The sequence below is a fragment of the Stegostoma tigrinum genome, chromosome 2 (assembly GCF_030684315.1).
Source record: "Stegostoma tigrinum isolate sSteTig4 chromosome 2, sSteTig4.hap1, whole genome shotgun sequence".
Classification (NCBI taxonomy): Eukaryota; Metazoa; Chordata; class Chondrichthyes; order Orectolobiformes; family Stegostomatidae; genus Stegostoma; species Stegostoma tigrinum.
Window position 1 is genome coordinate 81723182 of NC_081355.1, and position 21880 is coordinate 81745061.

The 21880-nt window shown below is 38.8% G+C and overlaps 1 protein-coding gene across 7 annotated transcripts in view; it reads left to right on the plus strand.

Annotated features, from left to right (window-relative positions):
• Positions 1 to 21880, plus strand: part of ica1 (islet cell autoantigen 1) — a 122798-nt gene that overhangs the window by 100366 nt on the left and 552 nt on the right. For 6 of the 7 annotated variants that reach the window (XM_048522380.2, XM_048522362.2, XM_048522390.2 and 3 more), the window contains 2 exons: positions 6598 to 6858; positions 19718 to 19813. In XM_048522380.2, coding sequence (XP_048378337.1) covers positions 6598 to 6858; positions 19718 to 19813 — 357 coding nt within the window. Of the gene's footprint in view, positions 1 to 6597; positions 6859 to 12558; positions 13550 to 19717; positions 19814 to 21880 lie in introns of those variants that run through there. The other variant, XM_048522400.2, reaches the window with a different exon arrangement.

Sequence of the window (21880 nt, forward strand, 5' to 3'; positions counted from 1 at the left end):
CTCCAGACTTTCATTGATCTCCCATCTATAGCAGGTTCCCACTGCTGAACTTAAAATGTGGACTAATAAATGCGCTATAATCCCAAGAGGTACAGTAATGATGACCTTGTGCTGGAGAGAAACCCGCAATGCATCAAACTAGGGATGTAAACCTACCATCATATTATTTTTTTCTAATAGTTGACACATACTAAGAGCATAAAATTATGAATGGTCATACACAGAAGATTCAATTAAACAACATTCCAGTTTCACTATCTTTATCACCCGAACCTAAATGCATGAGCATTATTTTTTAACATATTTTACAATGAGTTATGAAAGCATAAAGTACCTAATTTGTAACCCAGTTCATTGAGTCATATCAATAAATAAAAGATTATTACTTTTTTTTGCTAATATCAGGTTGGTTTTCAATTTGAATACCTTCATTGATGGAAATGTAAATTCAGTTATAGCTGCTAATAAGGTTAATTGTTGGGGTGTAATTTCAACAGCGTAGTTCATAACGTACTATCCTTGTGTGCACAAATAACCTTTCAGAAATAAAATTTTAGAATTTTGTGGGTTTTTTTTCAGTTCAGCCTTTCATACATATGCCATATCATAAAATTGTAAATGGTCTTTGTACCTGGACATTCTCAATGTTTATTTATGCAACTCTCCCACTGAGATATCTGCAATTGTCTTGTCACTGTGGGCCTGATGCACAACTTGGAATCATTTGAGAATCAACTTATAGTTAATATACTCTCTTCTGTCACCTGAATGTTAAAAGTAAATGACACTCAATTCTCCAATCAGCTCACGTCCACACCTAATTGCAAATTCAGAAGGAACCTCCGATATCCCTGACGTGGCAAGTGACAAAAATTACATAAGGGTTGAAACAATTTAAAGGAAATTTAGCAGGAACTAAAAATATCTTTAGAGGAGCTTTATTCAAACAATATTCCTTTGGTGCCTTTTGCCAAGTATTTGACAACATACCAACCTGTTTCACCCATTATTGAGGCCCCAACGGGTGTAACTGCCACTGAAATATTGGAATTCTTGCCACTTGCCTACAAATATTCCTGGGGCGCAAATAGTTGGTCTAAGCAATGAAGAGTGGAACATTTAAGAGTGTCCTGCCATGATGTGCTGGTTGGACATCAGTACTTTTTAATTCATTTATGCAGTTCCCTGGTTTTCCTGCTGATCTGCTGAAACTATGGCATTTGATCAGGATATTTCCGACTGAATTTCCAAGGCAAGAATCTTCAAACTTGCATACATGGAATATGTATCTTTTGAGAAAAGTGGGTGCATGCCCAATTCAAGCAAGCACAGATTCTGCTTATCTTGGTTTTTGAGCTACAAAGACATTTTTGTCATCATCTTAAAATATTAACACATGTAGAAACCTAAGGAACCTATAGTTCTGAGTATTTTATATATTGAATAATGACTGCAAAGTTTAATGTGATGCGGTTAAACTGTAAAGAGTAGTGAAGCTATGTTCTGCTGTAAGGTTGCCTGATCTGAAATGTTAACTGTTCCTCTCTGCAAATGTTGCCAGACTGGTGGGTTTTTGCAGAGTTTTCTCTCATATTTCAGATGTCCAGGAGCAAGAATATTTTGCTATTGTGGTAAATGTGTGAATGTGTTTAACATGCTATTCTACTCTAATATTCCTAATGAATTTTGGAACTGGTGTGGATGTTTCCTGTCAAGTTTGTTTGAAATTATCCAACTGCTAACCTTCTGCCGTGACAGATACAGAAAAGTCTGCATATTTTTCTTTGCCCTTCCCTTTTCCATGAAAACTTTTCTGACAGTTATCGGAAGGACTGACAAACTGCATCTGGCCACGTGCTTTGCTCGATACAAGTACCTCACCTGACCACAAGACTTTCCACTGTCGTCAACTCCTCTAACCAACCCTTCAATCATGAGAGATAGTAGGAACTGGAGATCCTGGATAATCTGAGATATCAAGGTGTAGAGCTGGATGAACACAGCAGGCCAAGCAGCATCAGAGGAGCAGGAAGGCTGAAAAACGTCAGTTTTTCTGCTCCTCTGATGCTGCCTGTCCTGCTGTGTTCACCCAGCTCTACACCTTCAATCATGACTTACTCTGCATGTTGTAAAGTGTGCACATCTCACATTGGATTTGTCAGCCATCTCAGAACTCATCAAATCAAAATGGAGACAAGTAATTTTTGACCCCAAGAAGTCTCAAAGACTTTTGAATGTCACAACAAAAGAGATTTGTCATGTTGTTCAAACAGAGGTGAGAATCTTGTGTTTGACAAGGCATGTCAGCAGACACAGCACTCATGTTTGTCAAACTGAAATGAAACTTCTTCATTTTAGGCAGTTACAGGCCAGAGACATCCATCATATTATAGATTCCCATTTCTCCACATGCATTGCCTTCAATGTACAAACCGACAAGATATTAGAATTTGTTCTCCATATCGTTTTTAACCTCGAGCAAATACTTACCACTTTTCTGTGACAATTCCAACTGTGATGAATGCCTGAGAATTTATAATAGCATCAACAGGTCAATTCATATTGATATGAAAGGAAAGCTTGCTCAACTGGCAACTGAATACATTTATAATTCAAATCCTTTTCATATTTTTTCTTCCTTGCTGTTTTGTTTCTCATCTTAGATCTCTCTGTGCATGGGCATGAATACATTTGCTGATGTATTTTGCATGCTTTTTCTCTGTGCACAGCTTGTCATAAATTTTTTGATGAATTTTAGATACATTATGTGAAATTGGCCACCTGTGTTGCTTTGCCCAATTTTGTCATGCACCACATGTCTTGGTAAGATAGACGATTCCAAAATACATGAATTAGGCCACTTTTACCATAAGATTATGGTTGTTGTACCAATTGACATTGTCTTCCCCAGCTTTTAATTATTGGTGTCCATAAGACCGTAAGACATAGGAGTGGAAAGTAAGGCCATTCGGCCCATCGAGTCCACTCTGCCATTTAAATCATTGGCTGATGGGCATTTCAACTCCACTTTCCTGCACTCTTCCCATAGACCTTGATTCTTTGTGAGATCAAGAATTTATCGATCTCTGCATTGAAGGCATCTAACGTCCCAGCCTCCACTGCACTCTGGCAATGAATTCCACAAGCCCACCACACTCTCTGGCTGAAGAAATGTCTCCTCATTTCCGTTTTAAATTTACCTCCTCTAATTCTAAGGCTGTACCCACGGCTCCTAGTCTCCCCACCTAACAGAAACAACTTCCCAGCGTCCACCCTTCCTAAGCCATACATTATCTTGTAAGTATCTATTAGATCTCTCTTCAACCTTCTAAACTCTAATGAGTACAATCCCAGGATCCTTAGCCGTTCATCAGACATTAAACCTACCATTCCAGGGATCATCTGTGTGAAGCTACAGTGGTTTCAAATTCCTTTCAATGTTAAATAATTCCTTACCTAAGATAGGATATATTTGCTGTACATGGAGTTCAGTGAACATTCAGAGGATTGATCCTGGGATGACAGGTTTGTCATTTGAAAAGAGATTGGATGAACTAGGCCTGTGTTCACTAGAGTTTAGAAGAATGAGGAGTTCTCATTAAAACATATAAAATTCAGATGGGCCTGAACAGGATGAGTACATGGATGATGTTCCCATGGATTGAGGTCGGGGGGGGGGGGGCAGATGGTTGAAGGAAGGGGGGAGTGTTGTAGCAAGTATGGCGGGGAGTACATATCAAGGGGTCTTGGTCTCAGGATACAGGATAGACCATTTAGGACTGAGATGAGGAGAATTTCTGTTTTACTCAGTGATGACCCTGTAGAATCCTCAATCAGAGAACACAGAGGAGTTCAGGTCACTGAATATATTTAAAACAGAAGTACACCAGTTTTGAGACGCTGAAGTTGAGGAGCTATGGGGAGAGTGTGAGCATGGCATTGAAATGGAGGGTCAGCCCTGATCATTTTGAATGGTGGAACAAACTCAGTGGGCTGAATGGCCTACTGTCATTGCTATTTCATATGTTTCTAGTGCATTGGTTCTGTATACCTCTTTTTCGTGGGTCTGTTTGTAGGGCTTATATTTGGTAAATGTAGTGACTAATACAAAAGCCTGTTCCAACGAAAGGATTGTGCTCCTAGGCTTTCTTTTGGTACCTTACCACAAATTGGTCTCTGAAGCGATCTTGTAACTGCTGGTATAGCTTTAGCTGTAACCCATGGATGCAGAAGTTGTGTTTTCTCTTGAGTTGATTTTCCAGGAATGTCAATCTCTTGCTGGGTGTTGTACCAGTTAAAGATCTATCAATCTTTACTCAATTATCAGTCTCTTAATGCCCAGTGCAAACTGGATTTTGACAGCCTGTTTCTCTGTTTCACTCACTCCTTGATCCAGGAAGCATTGTTCCATTCATTGACAAACAAATTTGAATTAATGCTTTATATCGGATTTATTGTGTGTGCTATATTTTTAGTTCTATTTGTTGATTTATGACGTGTGCACCTAAGAAGCAGAGATACCATTTTAAAAAAAGAAAGGCTATATCTTTCAGAAACAACAGCCAAAACTCTCAAATAAATGTTAGAGGAGAATGATGCATTGTTTGGGGAATAGAAAAGTGGACAAACTATTACACCCCTTGAAGTGAGTGCAAAATTAACAAGACTTTTTTCAAACAAAGCAGGATTTGAAAAAAATAAAATGAAATTCCCAGTTGTTTGTAAGGTATCATAGAATTTTTAATGGTACAGAAGGAGGCCATTTGGTCCATCTTACCTGTACCAGCCGTCTGCGAATTTTAACTTGTACCAATCTCCTGCCTTTTCCTTATAACCCTAGACATTGCTTTCTTTTATTTTAGAAAAAACGTCTAACACCCTCTTGAATTACCAAGTTAATCCTAACTCCATCACACTTCAGGCCCTGCGTTACAGACCCTAAGTATGTGTTGTGTGAAAAATTGTTTTCTCACCTGGTATTTGCATATAATGGCCTGAGATGGAGGGTCTACAAAGATGTTATGGCTGGAAAAGGAATTGGTCAAGCAAAAATAACGTAGCCTATAAAATTAGAAGGAAGCTCTGAATTTGTGCTGAGTCTAACTCTAAATAGCTTGGCCAAGAGTATATTTACAGAATCCTTCCTTTCAAATTAATTATAAAGTAGACCATATAAGATTCCTTAAAGATTAGAGCTGGTAGATTGGATAACCTTTTCTTCTTCCATCTTTCTATTCCAAATTAAGCTAAAGTGTATTTAAAATTACTATCAGTCTTAACTAGCATTAGTAGTTTAGCAAGAAGCTGAGTAAGTGTTGCCCACATTTTCTTTCGATCAAAGTGTTGATGCTGAAGCCTGGCAGCTAATGGTGGGGCTATCGATTCTGAAAATATGAAATGAAGCCCACTGATTATCTAGTGTCTTTTAAATGAATTTGCTCATAATAGCTGCTAGGGAAGTGGGATTGGTGTGGAGATAGGGGTGAGTGGCATGGTTTCCTGTTTTTAAGGCATAACTGTGTAAACCTTTGGAGAATATTCAATCCCATTCTGATTTTCACGGAAGCCAATTCTCAGCATGCTTATTTATATCTCTCAATGTTCTCTTTAATGAATTTGTTCCTGTTGAGCATCAACAAATTGTTACAAGACAAGGTGGATTGAACAAATTTGCACTCCCAGCATGTAAAGATCTGTACCAGGAATGCATATCATGCCAAAATATCAGCATGTGGGACTGAATTCTTTTAATCATTGAAATGAGCAAATTTATAAAATTTATGCTGTGTTCTGTACGTTCAATGTGAATAAAATAGAAAATGCCTTTTCAAAATAAAGCAACAGAATCAAACTATGTAGTATTGAAGGGAAACAAATCCATTGAATCATGGCAAATATTGATTATGTACAGTGCAAGATGGTCAGACTAGGCAATAATTTATTAACAGGAACAAAGTCATAGTTGGTGGAGAAGATGGGATTGAAATAAGTAGTGATGTTTAAAAAAAAGTAATGTGCACATGGATATAAAAATTCTCAAGAAAGAGATATTGCTGAAGAAAGAAGCTTGAACAGAAGCATTTCTGCATTTAATTTAATATCCAATTAACTTTTTGTTAGCATTCTTCACTCTAGCTACCCGTATAAAGATACTTTGGAGAGCAGAGCAATTATAGTCATAATGGAGACAACAAGGTGTAGAGCTGGATGAACACAGCAGGCTAAGCAGCAACAGAGGAGCAGGAAAGCTGATGTTTTGAGTTGAGACCCTTACTCCAGCATCGGCAGTTCCTACTATCTCTGTCTGCTCCTCTGATGCTGCTTGGCCTGCTGTGTTCATCCAGCTCTACGTCATATTATCTCAGATTCTCCAGCATCAACAGTTCCTACTATCATGGTCATAACTGAGATTATTTGAGGTAGTTAAGCCTTGTATCAAATTATTATTCTTATAATGACATGATCAAATAATTAATTTTCCTGTAAATTTCTATGAAATGAGATTACATGTTTAAATATTCTCATGCACACCACTAACCTGCAGTATTTTCTGTGAATATTAATTTCTGAATGGCATTTGTCTATTTTTAATCATAGCTTCAACAGATCTGTTAACCAATCCCATGGAATCTCGACCAAATGAGAAGGATGAAATGGCATTACTGAATGAAATTCTAAATGGCACTGCACTTGAGGAAGGTGACTTTAGCAAGGAATGGCAGGCAGTATTTGGAGAAGATCTCAGTTTGCCTAGCAATCCAGCAGCTGGAGAATCAGACCAATCACCCTCTCCTTCAGGCTTCCTTCCTTCTCAGTTATTTGACAAAAGCTTGAGTGATGCATCATTTTCAGTTACTAGTAAGTATGAAAGGCTATCACTGACACCTATGTAACTATTTAAATCCATTACATTGCGTGCCTTTAAATTGCTTACCTGGTTACTCATTGCAATGACTTTCTAAATCTATGGTGAAACTGAACCATTTAATATTAGTTTAACTTGCAATAACAGTGTGCTATTTAATTTTCATTAACGCAAATCACTTTTAAAGGTCACTTTTAGACTATATATTTATGTAGGTTATCTACAACTTCTCCTAATTATTTTGGGAATCCATTTAAGCTAAAGTGCAATGTTTGTCCATAATTATTTGCATTTATTTTCCTTAACAATTAATAGTTACAAATTCTTGGTCATATCAATTGTTGCCAAAAAATAGCACTTGGATTGTTCCATAATACCTGTCCTACTCTGTGTCTAAAAGAAAGTCGACAAAATGGTAAAGAGATGAAAAGCTACAAAACTACAGATATTGGGAAAGAACACTCCAGCAGCCTTAAAATATATCTGGGAACAGGCAGCCAAAATTTAGAAAATCATGAAGTTATGTTTGATAATATTTTGTGATTTTCCAACTTCTGCCTGTTTGCTACTGGAGGGTCAGATTGCTGCCATGACCAGAGGACTTGTGTAGAAAGGCAGCACACAAAGTTGAAATCAGTGTAGTGCTACTTAAATCTGTAAAATGATTTCCAGTGTCAGGTGGCAGGCTCTAAACAAAATATTCAAGTGCAAATGGGTTGAAATTGTGCTGTCTGTGCCCTGCCTATTTGCTCAAGATGTTGTGCGACCTAACCAGTAGCTAATTCTATATTGTATTTTTAAAAATAGGACAAGGGTAAGCAATACTACTCCTCCTGAGCTTGCCCATTTACAACCTTCCAATCTGTTGCCTGTCTGTTCATGGCCATCCTGAGAATGAACCACCCTTCCCAAGATCTGACATTTGTTTTATTCATTCATGGGATGCATGTTTAGCTGGCTAGGCCAACATTTAGTGTCTTGTGAAGATGGTGGTGAGCTATCATTTTGAACCCATGCGGTAATTGGTGACCAAGGACACTGCAGTGCTATTAGGAAGGGAATTTCAGGATTTTGACACACCCAGCAATTTAGTTCCAAGTCAGGATGATGTGTGACTTGAAGGCAAGCTTGAACATTATGGTGCTACCTTGCATCTGCTGCTCTTGTCTTTCAAGGCAGTAGTGACTGTGGAATGTTGTTGGAACTACATCTGTCCAGGCAAGTTGAAATAGTCACATACCTGAGGTGTATCTTGTGGATGGTGGGCAGGCAGGGGGTGAGTTACTTGCCACATGAGTTCTAGCCTCTGACCTTTTCTTATAGCCACAGTATTTGAATAGTCATTCAGTTTTTGGTCAATTGAATCACCCAGGATGTTGACATTTGGGGTTACAGTTTTTAGTAATGCCATTGATCATGAAAAGCAATGGTTAAATTCAATCTTGTTGTACATGATCTTTGCTTAGCACTTGAGTAACATGAATGTTACTTGTCACTTAACACCCAAGCCTGGATATTGACCAGGTCTTACTACATGTGGGAACAGAATACTTCAGTATCTGAGACAGTGTGAATGCTGCTGAACACTCTGAAATCATCAGGGAAAATCCACACTTCTGGACGTTATGACAGAGTTAGTACCATTGATGAAGCACGTGAAGATGATTGGACAGCAGGATGCCTTTAACCCCTACTTTCCATTGACTCCAGTTTTGCTAGGGCCCCTTGATACCAACTCAATCAAATGCGTAGCTCAGTTGGAAAGAAGTTGATTGAGCGCCAAAAATTCAAACAAGTTGTACAATCAATGAAATGCAAAATAATCCATCTCATGTTCTTGCTACATGATGGCAAGATAGCCAGCCTTCCTCGTGAGGAGGAAGGGATTAATTGTTAAGCAAGAATCTGATATTTGAATTCTCACCCAATTATCACATGGCAGTTCTTCTCACCATCTGTTGGGAAAGAAATCAGACTACATGTTAACGTGTATGTGAGTAAAGTTGAGGACCTGTCTAGAAAAGAAAGACCCTGGTAGGCCTCCTAGCAGTAGTCAGGATGTGGGGGAGAAAATAAATTGGGAGGTAGAAAAGGCATGTAAGAAAGGCACTGTTACATTAATTATGGGAACCTCCAATATGCAGGTTGCCTGGGAAAATCAAGCTGGTAGCAGATCTCAAGAAAAGGAACTCATGAAATGTCAGAGATGGCTTTTTAGAGCAGCTTGTGGTAGAGCCCACCATGGAACAAGTAATTGTGGATTTGGTGATGTGTAGTAAGACAGACTTGATTAGTGGGCTTAAGGTTAGTGGGCCTCCAGGGGGCAGTGACCAAAACATGATGGAATTCAGCCTGCAGTTTTAGAGGGAGGAGCTCGAATCCAATGTAACTGTATTGCAATTGAGTAAAGGTAACTACCAAGACATAAGGAAGGAGTTGATCAGAGTTGATTGGAAGGGGAACCTAGAAGAAAAGACAGTGGAGCAGCAATGGTAGGGGGTTTTGGGGTAATTTGGGAGGCACAGCAGTAATTCATTCCAGGGAAGAAGAAACATTCTATGGGGAGGGCAAGCCAACCATGGCTGACAAGGGAAGTTGGGGACAGAATAAAAGGAAAAAGTATGCAATGTGGTGAAGATTTGAGGGAAGCCAGAGAATTGGATGCCTTTAAAAACCAGCAGAGGATAACCAAAAAAGCAATAAGAGGGGTGGAAGAAGATAAAATGAGAGAAGGCTAATGTAATTTAAATTAAGATAGCCGAAGTTTTTTTACATGTGTAAAAGGTAAGAGAGAGGCAAGAATGGACATTGAACAACTGAAAATGAGGCTGAAGAAGTAGTAATAGGGAATAAAGAAATGATGGAGGAACTGAATAGGTCCTTTGCATCACTTTTCACAATGGATGGCATCAAAACACTAGAACTTCGAGAGGTAATGGGAACTGCAGATGCTGGAGAATCCAAGATAATAAAGTGTGAAGCTGGAGGAACACAGCAGACCAAGCAGCATCTCAGGAGCACAAAAGCTGACATTTCGGGCCTAGACCTTTCATCAGAGAGCTCTCTGATGAAGGGTCTAGGCCCGAAACGTCAGCTTTTGTGCTCCTGAGATGCTGCTTGGCCTGCTGTGTTCATCCAGCTTCACACTTTAAGAACTTCAAGAGAGTCAGGGGACAGAGGTGATTGTAGTGGTCATCATTGAGAAGCTGAAAGATCTGAAAGCTCAAATGGACATTATGCCTGAAAAAGCTAGTAGAATTTTTTAAGGAGATAACAAGCAACTTAGATAAAGGAGAGCCTCCAGAACACCATGGACAAGTTGCCACACAGGAGGCTGCTAAATAAGCTGAAAGACCATGGTGTTAGAAGCATCGTAACTGATCACATGAAAGTAATTATTATTCTGTTTGGACAGTTTACTGTTCAGAAAGTTGGAAATAATTCCCAAACTTTGGATTCTTTTTGTAGTAATATTCCATTATGATTTTTAAAATTAGTCTTTCATTTTTGAAAGATAAATGTATTGTCAATTGGGTAACACTGATTTCAAACAGGATATATGAATGTGTCGATTTACATACCAAGTAGACAACAATGATTGATGTAAACACTTCTGGTGACAGATTTACTACCAGGAGGCTTGCAGCTGAACTGACCTTGTTAAATAATTTAAATTGTTATGTTACTTGAATACGTCACTCACCAAAGCAGCTAAAGTGTTGGAGTAGAGAGAGAAAAAACTCCAATGAAGATTGTGTAACTTCATTTTTAAACAAAGATAAATAAATGTTTTGTTCTTGATTTGGAAAATATGAAAACTGTTAAATGAAAAGACCAGCCCAATTGTAGGTAACTTTGACATTTCATACAAATTATTTTTATTTGCAAGAATTTTTAAGGTTATTTTCTCCGTTTTCTTCTTGTGACTTTGGACACCACACTACAACAATAGTTGAGGTGGAATGGACAAACTTCATCCTGAGCATTTTGTTCTAAAAGTGATTGTTGAAAATGATCAAGGGCATCCTGGAAATCCCAAAATGCCTGATGCCAGCTGAGATCAAAATTTAAAGCTCGAGTTACCAAAAAAAAATACACATATCACCAGTACTTTGGTGTGTCAAATCATAATTTTGGATTAAGAGAGAGTCCACTTATATTTAATCAAAGCAACAATGAAGAATTCATCAAATATGAGAATGAGCGAGAAGTGCACATAATGTGAAGAAGACAAGACCTTCATAATGGCTCAAATTCCACAATTAAATGAGGTAGTATTTAATGCCCTCCTGCCACAGTGGGCATTTACTAAGGTGGGAGGGTGGCAGCTGGTGATTCACCCAAAGGTAGATTGACCCTTACGACAGGCAACTCAACTTTCTGCTATCCTCAATCTGCCACAACTACTCCAACCAGTGCTACATGTCTGGGTTGTTTAGTGTTCCTGGGCTTCTGGAAAACATGGTACTACCAGCAGTCACCACTTCCTTGGTGACACTGCTGAACAGTTAGGTGCTGTCTTCCTGTGGCTTGATGGATGGATTTTTTACCTCAGAATCCTTAAGGCCAAGAAAGGCACATCACTGCCCAGTTTGGTGCATGAGAGTTCTAAGACATAGTGGGCTTTCCTTAACAGATGGGGATCTCATTTGATATTAAGCTGGGTGGTGAGACTTCCATCATCAATGAGAAAAAACCTTAACATCCAATGTTCCCTTCCCTGTCGTCCACCTTGAAGAATCTGAAGGGCAAGAAAGAGAGATGTCTGAGAATATGGGGTAGATGGAGCTGTGGAAGTATAGGGCTGGCTTGAAAGAAAGCACACGGCAGCTAAGGGAGCTGTGATTTTTGGTAGGTGGGTGGCAATATGACAGCAAGTATATGGGCTTTGATGGAATGAGTAGCTGGACACAGTTTTTTAAACACACAAAAATAAAAAAACTACAGTTCTTTTGTAAGCAACAGTTGAGAAATAAAGAAGTATCTTCATTGTGAAAACCAAGACTAGAATCTGTGTTGGCCTTGGGACCCAGTATTTCTCAGAGCCTGGAGAAACTGCAAGCAACATGGATAATGGGAGTGGCACTGAGGAACCAAGCCGTTGATCTAGAAACTAGAATGGGATAAGAATTTGAAGAGGAGGAATAAAATATGTCTGGTGGGATGGAGTGAGAGAAGACAACACTAGTATATGCATTGAAGGCAACGTGGCCTACTTTGTTGAAATTTCTATCAATCTGTGATTTTGAGGTCAGGTCCAGTGAATGGTTTGGAAGGTGCCAGGTTTAGGAAGATGTGCCTTCTGTGAACGTGAGTTGATGTTTTGTAACAAGTCACTGAAAAAGATGCAGACCTTGATTGCGTTAATTAATTCAAAATGTAAGAAACTGTACTTTACACATAGGATACCCAGTTGTATTTTAGCCATACATTTGTTGCTTCTTTCCCCCCCAAGTGTTTTGCTTGCAGTACTGCAAGAGTAAAGCACATTATTCTAGTAACTGCCAAGCTGCTGTTCACATATATGAATACTCAGTATGGTATGGACTTTGATCATTCCCAATGAAAGAAAAATGTATTATGTTTTCCATTGGTACAGTTGGTGCATTTTTCATGTGCTTTCCAATTTGCAGTTACAATTCGTAACAAAAAATGAAGGCTGTTAAACTGTCAATTAACTTTTCTCCTCCTAGAATCCCTGTTTGGTCCTTTGTTATCTGGATGGCAAATGATGAACTTACTTACGGGGAGGATGAAAAAGTCTGAATGTGAATTGCCCAGTATAATTATAATTTACTTGTTGGAGTCTGAACAGTGATTCTGGAAGGTTACCTACAGGTCTCTGTCCTTAGAAAAATTAAATGAACATACAGAAGTTAAATTTTTTTCTCGATGATTATGCTAAAGTAGAGTATGAATAAGAAGTGGCAAAATCTAGGTTGAAAGTAGTCATGAGTTGTTCATCCACATTCATCCTTTTCTGGCAATCCTGGCTCTTCAAAAATGAATTAATGACCACTTGCAAGAGGATGATTTTGTTGAGGTCATCTGTCAGGACCACATCCAGCATTGTGCAGCCAATTAACTCTAGCTAATTACTGGAATTATCAGCATTTAAGAATATACATAATTTTTACAGGCCTTGATAGACACCACAGTTGATTAGTCCACTCTCTGGGTCAAAAATAAGGCAACACACATTCAGAGACAAAGTGAGAGAAACAAAAGTTGCATGTTAAGTTTGTTACAAGAAGGAAAACAAGTTTAGAATGTTTCCCCTTTGTTACAATAAAATAACAGTTAGAATTAATAGAAATGTTTTTTACCATTGTGAATGATCTCAGGTGGGATCTTGTGGAGGAGGTTGGAGGTTTCATCAGCTGGTTGCAGATTTAGCAAGAGACTCCTCAAGGCAAGGAAAACTAAATCTATGCCAATCAGGCCTTGCTGAGGCCACTTAAAGGTCTTGCTGGGTGGGGCAGAAAGGTAAGCCATTGCCCTTCCTGTCTGAAATTTAATTCGGAGATGTCACTAATCTGCCTTCGTGCCTCCAAGCTTGCCAACTCTGAGAACCCAATTCTGCTATTTCAGTAGCTGCATTGAAGGTTTTAACACCAAGATTTCCTTTTACTTATCCTAATTTTTTCTGCTTTAAAATCAACTAGTCAGCAGTAGTGGTGAGAGATGGAAGATGTAGAATATATTTGAATTTGGGAGCACCCATCTTAAAGTTATAGGTGTGTTGGTCCCTGTTTTCAGGTATACTCTCAAACATATGAATAATCTTTCCAGTTTAGATGTATATTTGTGGCAAGTCTTGAAACTCCTGTCCAAATATTACGTTTCATATTGTAACATTTATTTTAAACTCCTGGCACTCATAGTTCAGAGTAATTTAACTGCCTAGTCATGAAAGAAAATGTCTGTATCCTCAGGTAAATTTTGAATCCAGCCTCATTAAATCTGCTTAGAAATTCTGGTTGCTGACCAAGCTGTTTGCTTGCATACACAAATTTACACATTGATATGATGCAAAGTATCTTCTGGAGGGTTCAGTGGTAGTTATAGCTACATATATATCAAGCAATAAAGCCAAAGAATGTACTCTGTATAATATTGTACAGATCATATTTCATGGAGAGAAAAACTATGTTGTATTTATATTTGCTGGCACAGTGAATAAAACAACATTGAAGAAAAATATACTGATTACTGTCAAGTGGGTCATCTACCTCCCAGGTTAAACCCCTTGCATCCACTTTTGGTATGGGAGAATGTTAGTCAGCTGGGATGTTATTGCTGATAACTTGCCTCAGGGGCTTTAATGCACAATACCATAAGCCATAAGTCAACAAGAAACCTCATTTGTTTTCGTTCGTACTTGCTCATTATTCCTAGCAGAGCTTGATTTGTTATTTGCAACATGACATTGATATGAATCAACGAAACGCTTAAAAATTAACCTGGTGACAACCACATGATTTGAATATTTCCTGCAAAACAAGTCAAAAGAAAATAAAATCATAGAAGATCATTGAATCCCTATAATGTGGAAACAGGTCCTTCTGCCCAACAAGCCCACACCAACCCTCAGAGATGAAAGATATTTATGCTTTGCTATATGTTCTTAGCCATATGCATTTTGATTAATATTATAGAACTATAAAGGTCAAATACAAGAACTTTAAAGCAATATTTGATTAAGTTGTCCAGTGAACTTGATGATAATTTGGCAAGACATTATTGAACTCCTATCAGAAACCTAGACAATTGGAGGAGGAGTAGGCCATTGACCCCTCATCTCGGAAGGGCCAGTCAATGTGATCGTGGCAGAACATCAAGCTCAATATCCAAATCGTGCCCTTCCCCCATATTTCATGATCCCTTTAGCCACAATAGCTACATTAACCACCTTTGCCTAAATCTTGTAAAAACAACAGACGCAATCTAAAAGAGGAAATGAAACAACATCTGGCAGCCACGTGTGCTATTAAACATAAAAATCAGGAACTGAGTTGGATTGATCCTCCAGAAGCTATATCATCACAACCGTGATCTCACTAAGGGACTCAACAGTGGAAGGATGTACAGTTGCAGTAACTACATGATAGAAATACACTAAGGTCACCCAAAAACTCCTGGTGCTTGTCCATTCCAATGTAATTACATTTTTAATGGTGTGGAAATGTGAATTACTGCCACACAACCACCCTGGCATTGAAACTTTGCCTTAAAAACAATGAGGTGACATCATATCAAATCTTAATTACTGTTTGAAATTTATAAACACTAAATATTATTTTTAAGAAAAAGCCTTTGTATGTGTCGTTTCTTTCTGAATCCCATCTTTCTGTATCTCTCTCCAATACATGATGTGCTATCGAACTAATTATGCTGACATTACCTGGTTTAGACTGTAAGTTTCAGTTTTGAATCTTTATTCTATTAGATTGCCAAAATATCCAGTTGTTTGTTGATACCTGTAAATCCCCTATAGATAGTTCTGTGCTGAAATAGATTTCTAATCATCACGTTTTCTTGCAAACGAACATTAAAATTGAGGGCAATGGTTAATGAAATGGACAGCTGTCACTCTTGTTTTATTCCCATATCCATGAATTTGGGTTCAAGACAGACTGGTCAAAGAGAAGGCTAGGAGAACAATTGTCTTCAGGCTTCGTTTTCTTTACTACATTTTATTGCATATTACGACTAAATATGACAATACATGGTATTCAGAGATACACTAGGCATTTCTTGTGAGCATTACTGGCAAGACTGGCAGTTGCCATCCATCAGTTGCCCTTGAACTGAATGACTGTAAAAAGTTCCTGACGGCAATTAGGAGTCAACCACATTGCGGTGCTTCTGGATGCACGTGTGGTCCAGTCCAGGTAAAGGCTGCAAATTTCCTTCCCAAAGAGCCATTAGCGAACCAGATGGATTTTTATGATGATCAACAGTGATTATATTATTGCCATTAGATTAGCTTTTAATCCCAGATTTGTATTGAATTCAAATTTCATCATCTGCCATGCGTGATTTGAGCCCGGAACATTACCCTGTGTCTCTGCATTACTAGTCTAGTGACTTTACGACCATTCCACTGCCGCCTCTAATCTGACTGTTTCGTTTTTGAAAGTCTCTACATCATGAAATCGACTGCCTAATTCCAGTTAGTCTACTGCACAAGCTCATCCACTTGTTCTACTTACTTACATAGTTAGGCATTAGGTTGCTGTCTGGCTCACTATATGTTTCTCTCCTCTCCCTTAACTTCACCCACATCATGCTATTTATGTCCAGCTAGGAACAGCTGTGTGACATCATTGAAAGATTGCTATTGCATCCTAAAGCCCTTGCACGACCGTCCACTAATTACAGAAACTGGACCATTGCTTACACTGAGCATTTTAATATATTCAGAGGACCAACCTGCTTCACTGCAAAGGATAATGGCTGAATCATTTCATCCTATAATGGATTGAGATGACAGAATCAATCTAAACTTTTGGTGAAACTTTATCTCGGTTATTGATATTTGACAAAGCTTTGTATAAAAGAGATCTAGCAATGTTAAATGTTAGTGTTTGAACGTATTCTAGAAATAATTTTCCTGTAACAATTAAAAGAAAATCTCACATTTATATTTTATGATATATGTGAATGTGAAGTAACCAATTCACAGATTAATATGCCACTCAGATTTTTTTATGAGAGCATTCCTAGCAAGGTCAGTCTTTATTGTCCATCCCAAATTGTCTTTGAGAGGGTGCTGATGATCCTCCTTTTTGAACCACCGCAGTTTATGTGGTACAGATAGTCAAACATTGACAGTGTTTTCTTAGTTCAGTCTTTCTACACTACTATATCCACTGCCCATCAAGGCTCATGTGCTACCCCTTTCACTATTGCCTGCAACATTTTTCCTCACTTTTTCTTTCTCCCACCCCAATACCGTAAACCTAAACCTAAACCTGCATGCCCTGTATGCTGCCTATTCAGTTGCTTGGTCACCTGCCCATCTGCAGCAGCTATGTGACCTACTTTTATCTCTCTTAATACCTGCTTCTCTCTCATTCCAGAAGAAAACAGCCCAATGTAGGACAGAAAGAATCAAGACTTGGCTTCCTGTAATTTGACTCCTTGCTCCTTATGAGTGGAGGATCCTGATTCTGACAGGCCCAAGCTGCTGACTGACCGTGTGCAACCCCCTTAACTGGTATCTGCAGTTGCCTTTGACTTACTAGACCAGGACACCCTGAATGAAGGCTAACTCCCTTGATTTGACCGAGGCAAAGTTCCTGGCTTTAAGCCTGTGCTAAACAGTATGGCAAGACAGCAGTAATGAGCCTGTTATCTCTGGCTGAGGGGGCAAAGCAAGGCAAGGCTGCTGTGAGCATCTAGGTAGGTTCAGATTAAGTGAGCCACATGACAGTGTCGAGAGTCCAGCACTGCAGTCCGACCCAGTCCAAGAGCTGGGTGCACATCTGAGTGCACAATACTGTTGCAGCAGTATCATGATGATGGTTACCAATGCCACCCGAGATGCAGGATTGAAGTGCAGAAGCATCAGCAAAGTGTCTTGAAACTACTTAAAAGTCAGCACATGTCTGATGCCAGTGTGCATGGACATAGGCTGTGTGCGGCTAATGCCCATGGACTGTATCCTGAGATATCGATGCCTGATGTCCAACATAGAGGTTGTTTGGACCAAGCAGTTAGCTCAACCTGTCAAGCATGTGCTAAGATTTCCATGCCAGGTTTTCTTAACGTCTGGTTTGTTGGGTGAATGTGGTAAGATTTCAACCATAATAGTAATGAGGTGAGTTGGGCTTTCAACAAGAAAACTAATAAATATTAATTGTTGTCATTTGCTACTTGCTGCTGCCTGGTGAGACTGCAGTTGTGTCACTTATAAGAAATCTAAAAGATGGATTGAGATGTGTTGTGACATATCTCACCAGGATTCTCACTCAATTCTGCCACAAGTCCTGTCATAGCCCACATCATTCAGACACCTATTAAATTTCACTAGAAGCCCCAGTCAGCAATCTCACCATTCTTCAGTATGCCCTAGCCCAGTGAAAGGACAGAACCAGCAGAGGTGATGACAGTGTATTATGCATTAGGCTAACCACAACTTTGCCTCTAGACCCCATAAAGTCTCACTGTACCAGTCAAGCACGGACATGGAAAGTACCTGCTGACCACCATGTACATACCGTGCTCAACTGAAAATTCAGTGTTTGTCCATGTCAAACACTTCTTGGAAAAGCCCTGAGCACGGCAAAGGTGTGGAATGTACTCTGGATGAAGTACTTCAAAATCGATTACCAAAAGTGGCTCTGTAGCACTGCTGCTGAACTGTCTGGTCGAAAGCCAAAAACCTAGCTGCTAGACTGGGTCTTCAGCAAGAGGTGAGGGAAAACAGATTTGACCTTAACTTCACCAATCTGTGTGCTGCAAATTCATTCGCCTGTGATAGTATCAGTCGGAGTGACCGTTGAACATTGCTTAGGAAAACTAAACCTCCTGTTTTCACATGGAAAACACCCTTCATTTTGGGTGACATTGCCTAAGTGTGGTAAAGAGGACAGAGTTAGAGCTGATCTAGCAACTGAACTCTTAGATACAATCTGCAACCTCTTGGCCTAGAATATCCCCACGTTACAATTACCATCAATTCAGGAAATCGAACCCTGGTTAAATGAAGAGTGCAGGAGGATATGTCAGGAGCAATAACAAGTATACCTAAAAATGAGATGAAAACTTGGAAAAGGTATAAAACAGGATTACTGGCATGCCAAACGGTATAAGCAGCAAATGATAGGACTAAGCAGTTTCACAAACCAACAGATCAAGCACTCAATCCTGCCACATCCAGTTGTAAATGATTGTGGCCAATTAAACAACACATTAGAGAAGGCAGCTAACAAATATTTCTATCCTTAATATTAAGAGAGACCAGCACATCAGTGCAAAACATAAGGTGGAAGCATTTCTAACAATCTTTAACCAGACGTGCCTATTGATGTTCTTTCTTGTCCTCCCCCAAGGGTCACCTGGAACACAAGTGCAGTCTTCAGCCAGTGTGATTAAACACTTATTTATGATAACAAAGATCTGGTCAAAATCCTGGAATTCTGTTGCTAGTGGCATGTGACTACCCACACCAAATGGGCAGCAACACTTCAAGAAAGCAGCATGCCCCCACATTTTCGAGGGCAACTTGGGATCGGCAATAAATGCTGATCAATGATGCCTACATCCCATGAATGAATAAAAAAAATCAATCAATAGAAGCATAGGATGTGGAAGCATTGGAAAAGGTGCAGAGGAGATTTACCAGGATGTTGCCTAGTTTGGAGCGCAGGCCCTATGAAGAAAGGCTGAGGGACTTGAGCCTGTTCTCATTGGAGAGAAGGAGGCTAAGAGGGGATTTAATAGAGACATACAAGGTGATCAGAGGATTAGATAGGGTGGCCAGTGAGAGTCTTTTTCCGAGGATGATGACTTCAGCTTGTACAAGGGGGCATAGCTACAAATTGAGGGATGATAGATTTAAGACAGATGTCAGAGGCTGGTTCTTTACTCAGAGAGTGGTAAGGGCGTGGAGTGCCCTGCCTGCCAATGTAGTTAACTCAGCCACATTATGGGCATTTAAACAGTCCTTGGATAAGCATATGGATAATGATGAGATAGTGTAGGGGGAGGGGCTTAGATTAGTTCACAATCGGCGCAACATTGAGGGCCGAAGGGCCTGTTTTGCGCTGTATTGTTCTATGTTCTAGTATTGTAGTTTTCAGTGTTTAAATTCCACATCAGCTAATATTTTGATTTGAATTTTAGGTTGGGCGGCAGCTGGTGGTAATCCTCAGCCTATATCCCAAACAACAGAACAAATAAATGGATTGAACGAAAACATCAATAAGCATCCATTAAAAGGTAATGACATCATCTGTCCTTCTATTAAAAAGTGCTATTTGGAATCATAATTTTGATTAACCATTTCATATAATAAACTAAGGTGAGTGGTATTCATATGTTTATTTTTCCCTTTTATTCCTGGATTCATGCTAAATTTTTCCCTTTTATTCCTGGTTATCATGATAGCAAACACCATTTACCGCTGGACATTTATTTGTTTTGAATCTGGTTAACTGTCCAGTATGTCCACTTAATCAATAATTTTGTATATGTTATGAGTTTGGAAAGAGCATGCTACAAAAATGTTCAATTCCTAATACTCAGAGGAAGGAATCACTCAGAACCTTGAGCTGTTATCATTTTTATAGATATCGTTTCTTTTTGGTTATGCATTTTCAATAACGACTTGCATTTATCAAACAGTAAAATTTCATGACTGTGAATAAAGGATTTGAGTTATAAAACTACAGTGGATAGTGAAGACCTTTTCTTCTCTGGAACTTACTGACATTTATAAAATCATGACAGGCACAGATAAGGTGAATAGCAAGGGTCTTTTTCCTTGGGTACAAGAGTTCAAAACTAGGGGACACCGGTTTTATTGAGAGATGAGAAATTTTTTAAAAAGGACATGAGGGGTACTTTTTTTTTTACACAGTGGTTTGTGTTTAGAATGCACTGCCAGATGAAGTGGTTGATGCAGGTACAGTTAAAACATATAAAAAACATTTGTGTATATACATGAATCCCACGTGACCTAACTTTACTAATTAGACTCCCATGCAGAACGTTGTCAGAGGCTTTACCAAAGTCCATGTAAACATTTTTCAGAAAACTCAATCATTTGTGAGACAAGACTTTCCTTGCACAAAACCAGGCTGACTATCCCTAATAAATCTTTGCCTTCCCAAATACATGTAAATCCTATCTTTTGGAATCACCTTCAACAACCTATCTACCACTGATGTCAGGCTCACATGTCTACATCTCAGGCTTCCCTTACAGCCTTTCTTAAATAAAGGCACAACATTAGCCATCCTCCAGTCCTCCCGCACCTCACCTGTGGTTATAGATAATACAGATATTTCTGCTAGGGGCCCCTCACTTTCTTCCCTAACTTCCCACAACATCCTGGGATATACTTGATCATGTCCTGGAGATTATATCCACCTTTATTTCCTAAGATCTCCAGCACTTACTTTTCTGTAATGTGAACTGCTAGTACTGGGCGCTTAGCTGAATGCATAGCAACCAATGATAGGTAGCATTAAGGGATTCCTAATAGTAGGATTTGAAGGAACATAGAGTTTTCAGAGGGGTAGCGGGCTGGACATGTTTACACTGCTAAGAGGGGTGACACCATGCATGAATTTGAACACTAGAATGAGATTTTAACAGATGCATTCCCAGACCAGAAGACAGTGTAGGTCAGTAAGCAAGATGTTAGTAGTGAAAGAATGGAATGGAAATGAGACAGTACAGTGTAGTTAAAAACCTTGCTCATAACAGATATGTTATGTGCTTCCCATTTTATTCCTGCCATATTTAATTGATTCTGAGTTGTGATAGAAATGGTGAAAATATAATTGCAAAATTAATTAGGATTACAGAAGCAGGGAAAACGATTCAGCAATTTATCTGATAAGATTGAAACCTCAACTTATTTCATGTGTATGGAGTTTGTTCGCTAATGGGGAAAAGCAGCCATTTATTATAATAGTTCTCATTTTTGAAACATGAGGATATAATGTAAATATAATACAATGTGTTCTGTGTCCTGAATTTGCACTCACTGCAGACCTGAATCTATTATTATCAACTACTGAATGTAGCGAATATCAATTGTATTGTATTCTGTTTAATTTCTGCCATAATGCAGTTGATATTTTGTCATATTAGAATTAGGTTTTATCATCACATATAGTGAAGTACAGGGATACAGGAGTACAGTGAAAAGTGTACTAAGTTGCAATTCTCTGGCAACATCTTGAGTACAAAAGTACCTAGGTACAATAACTTAGGTATAAAGTAGAAAAATAAAGAAATAAAGTTAAAAGTTCAACTTTACAGTCTTGAATGTGGTAT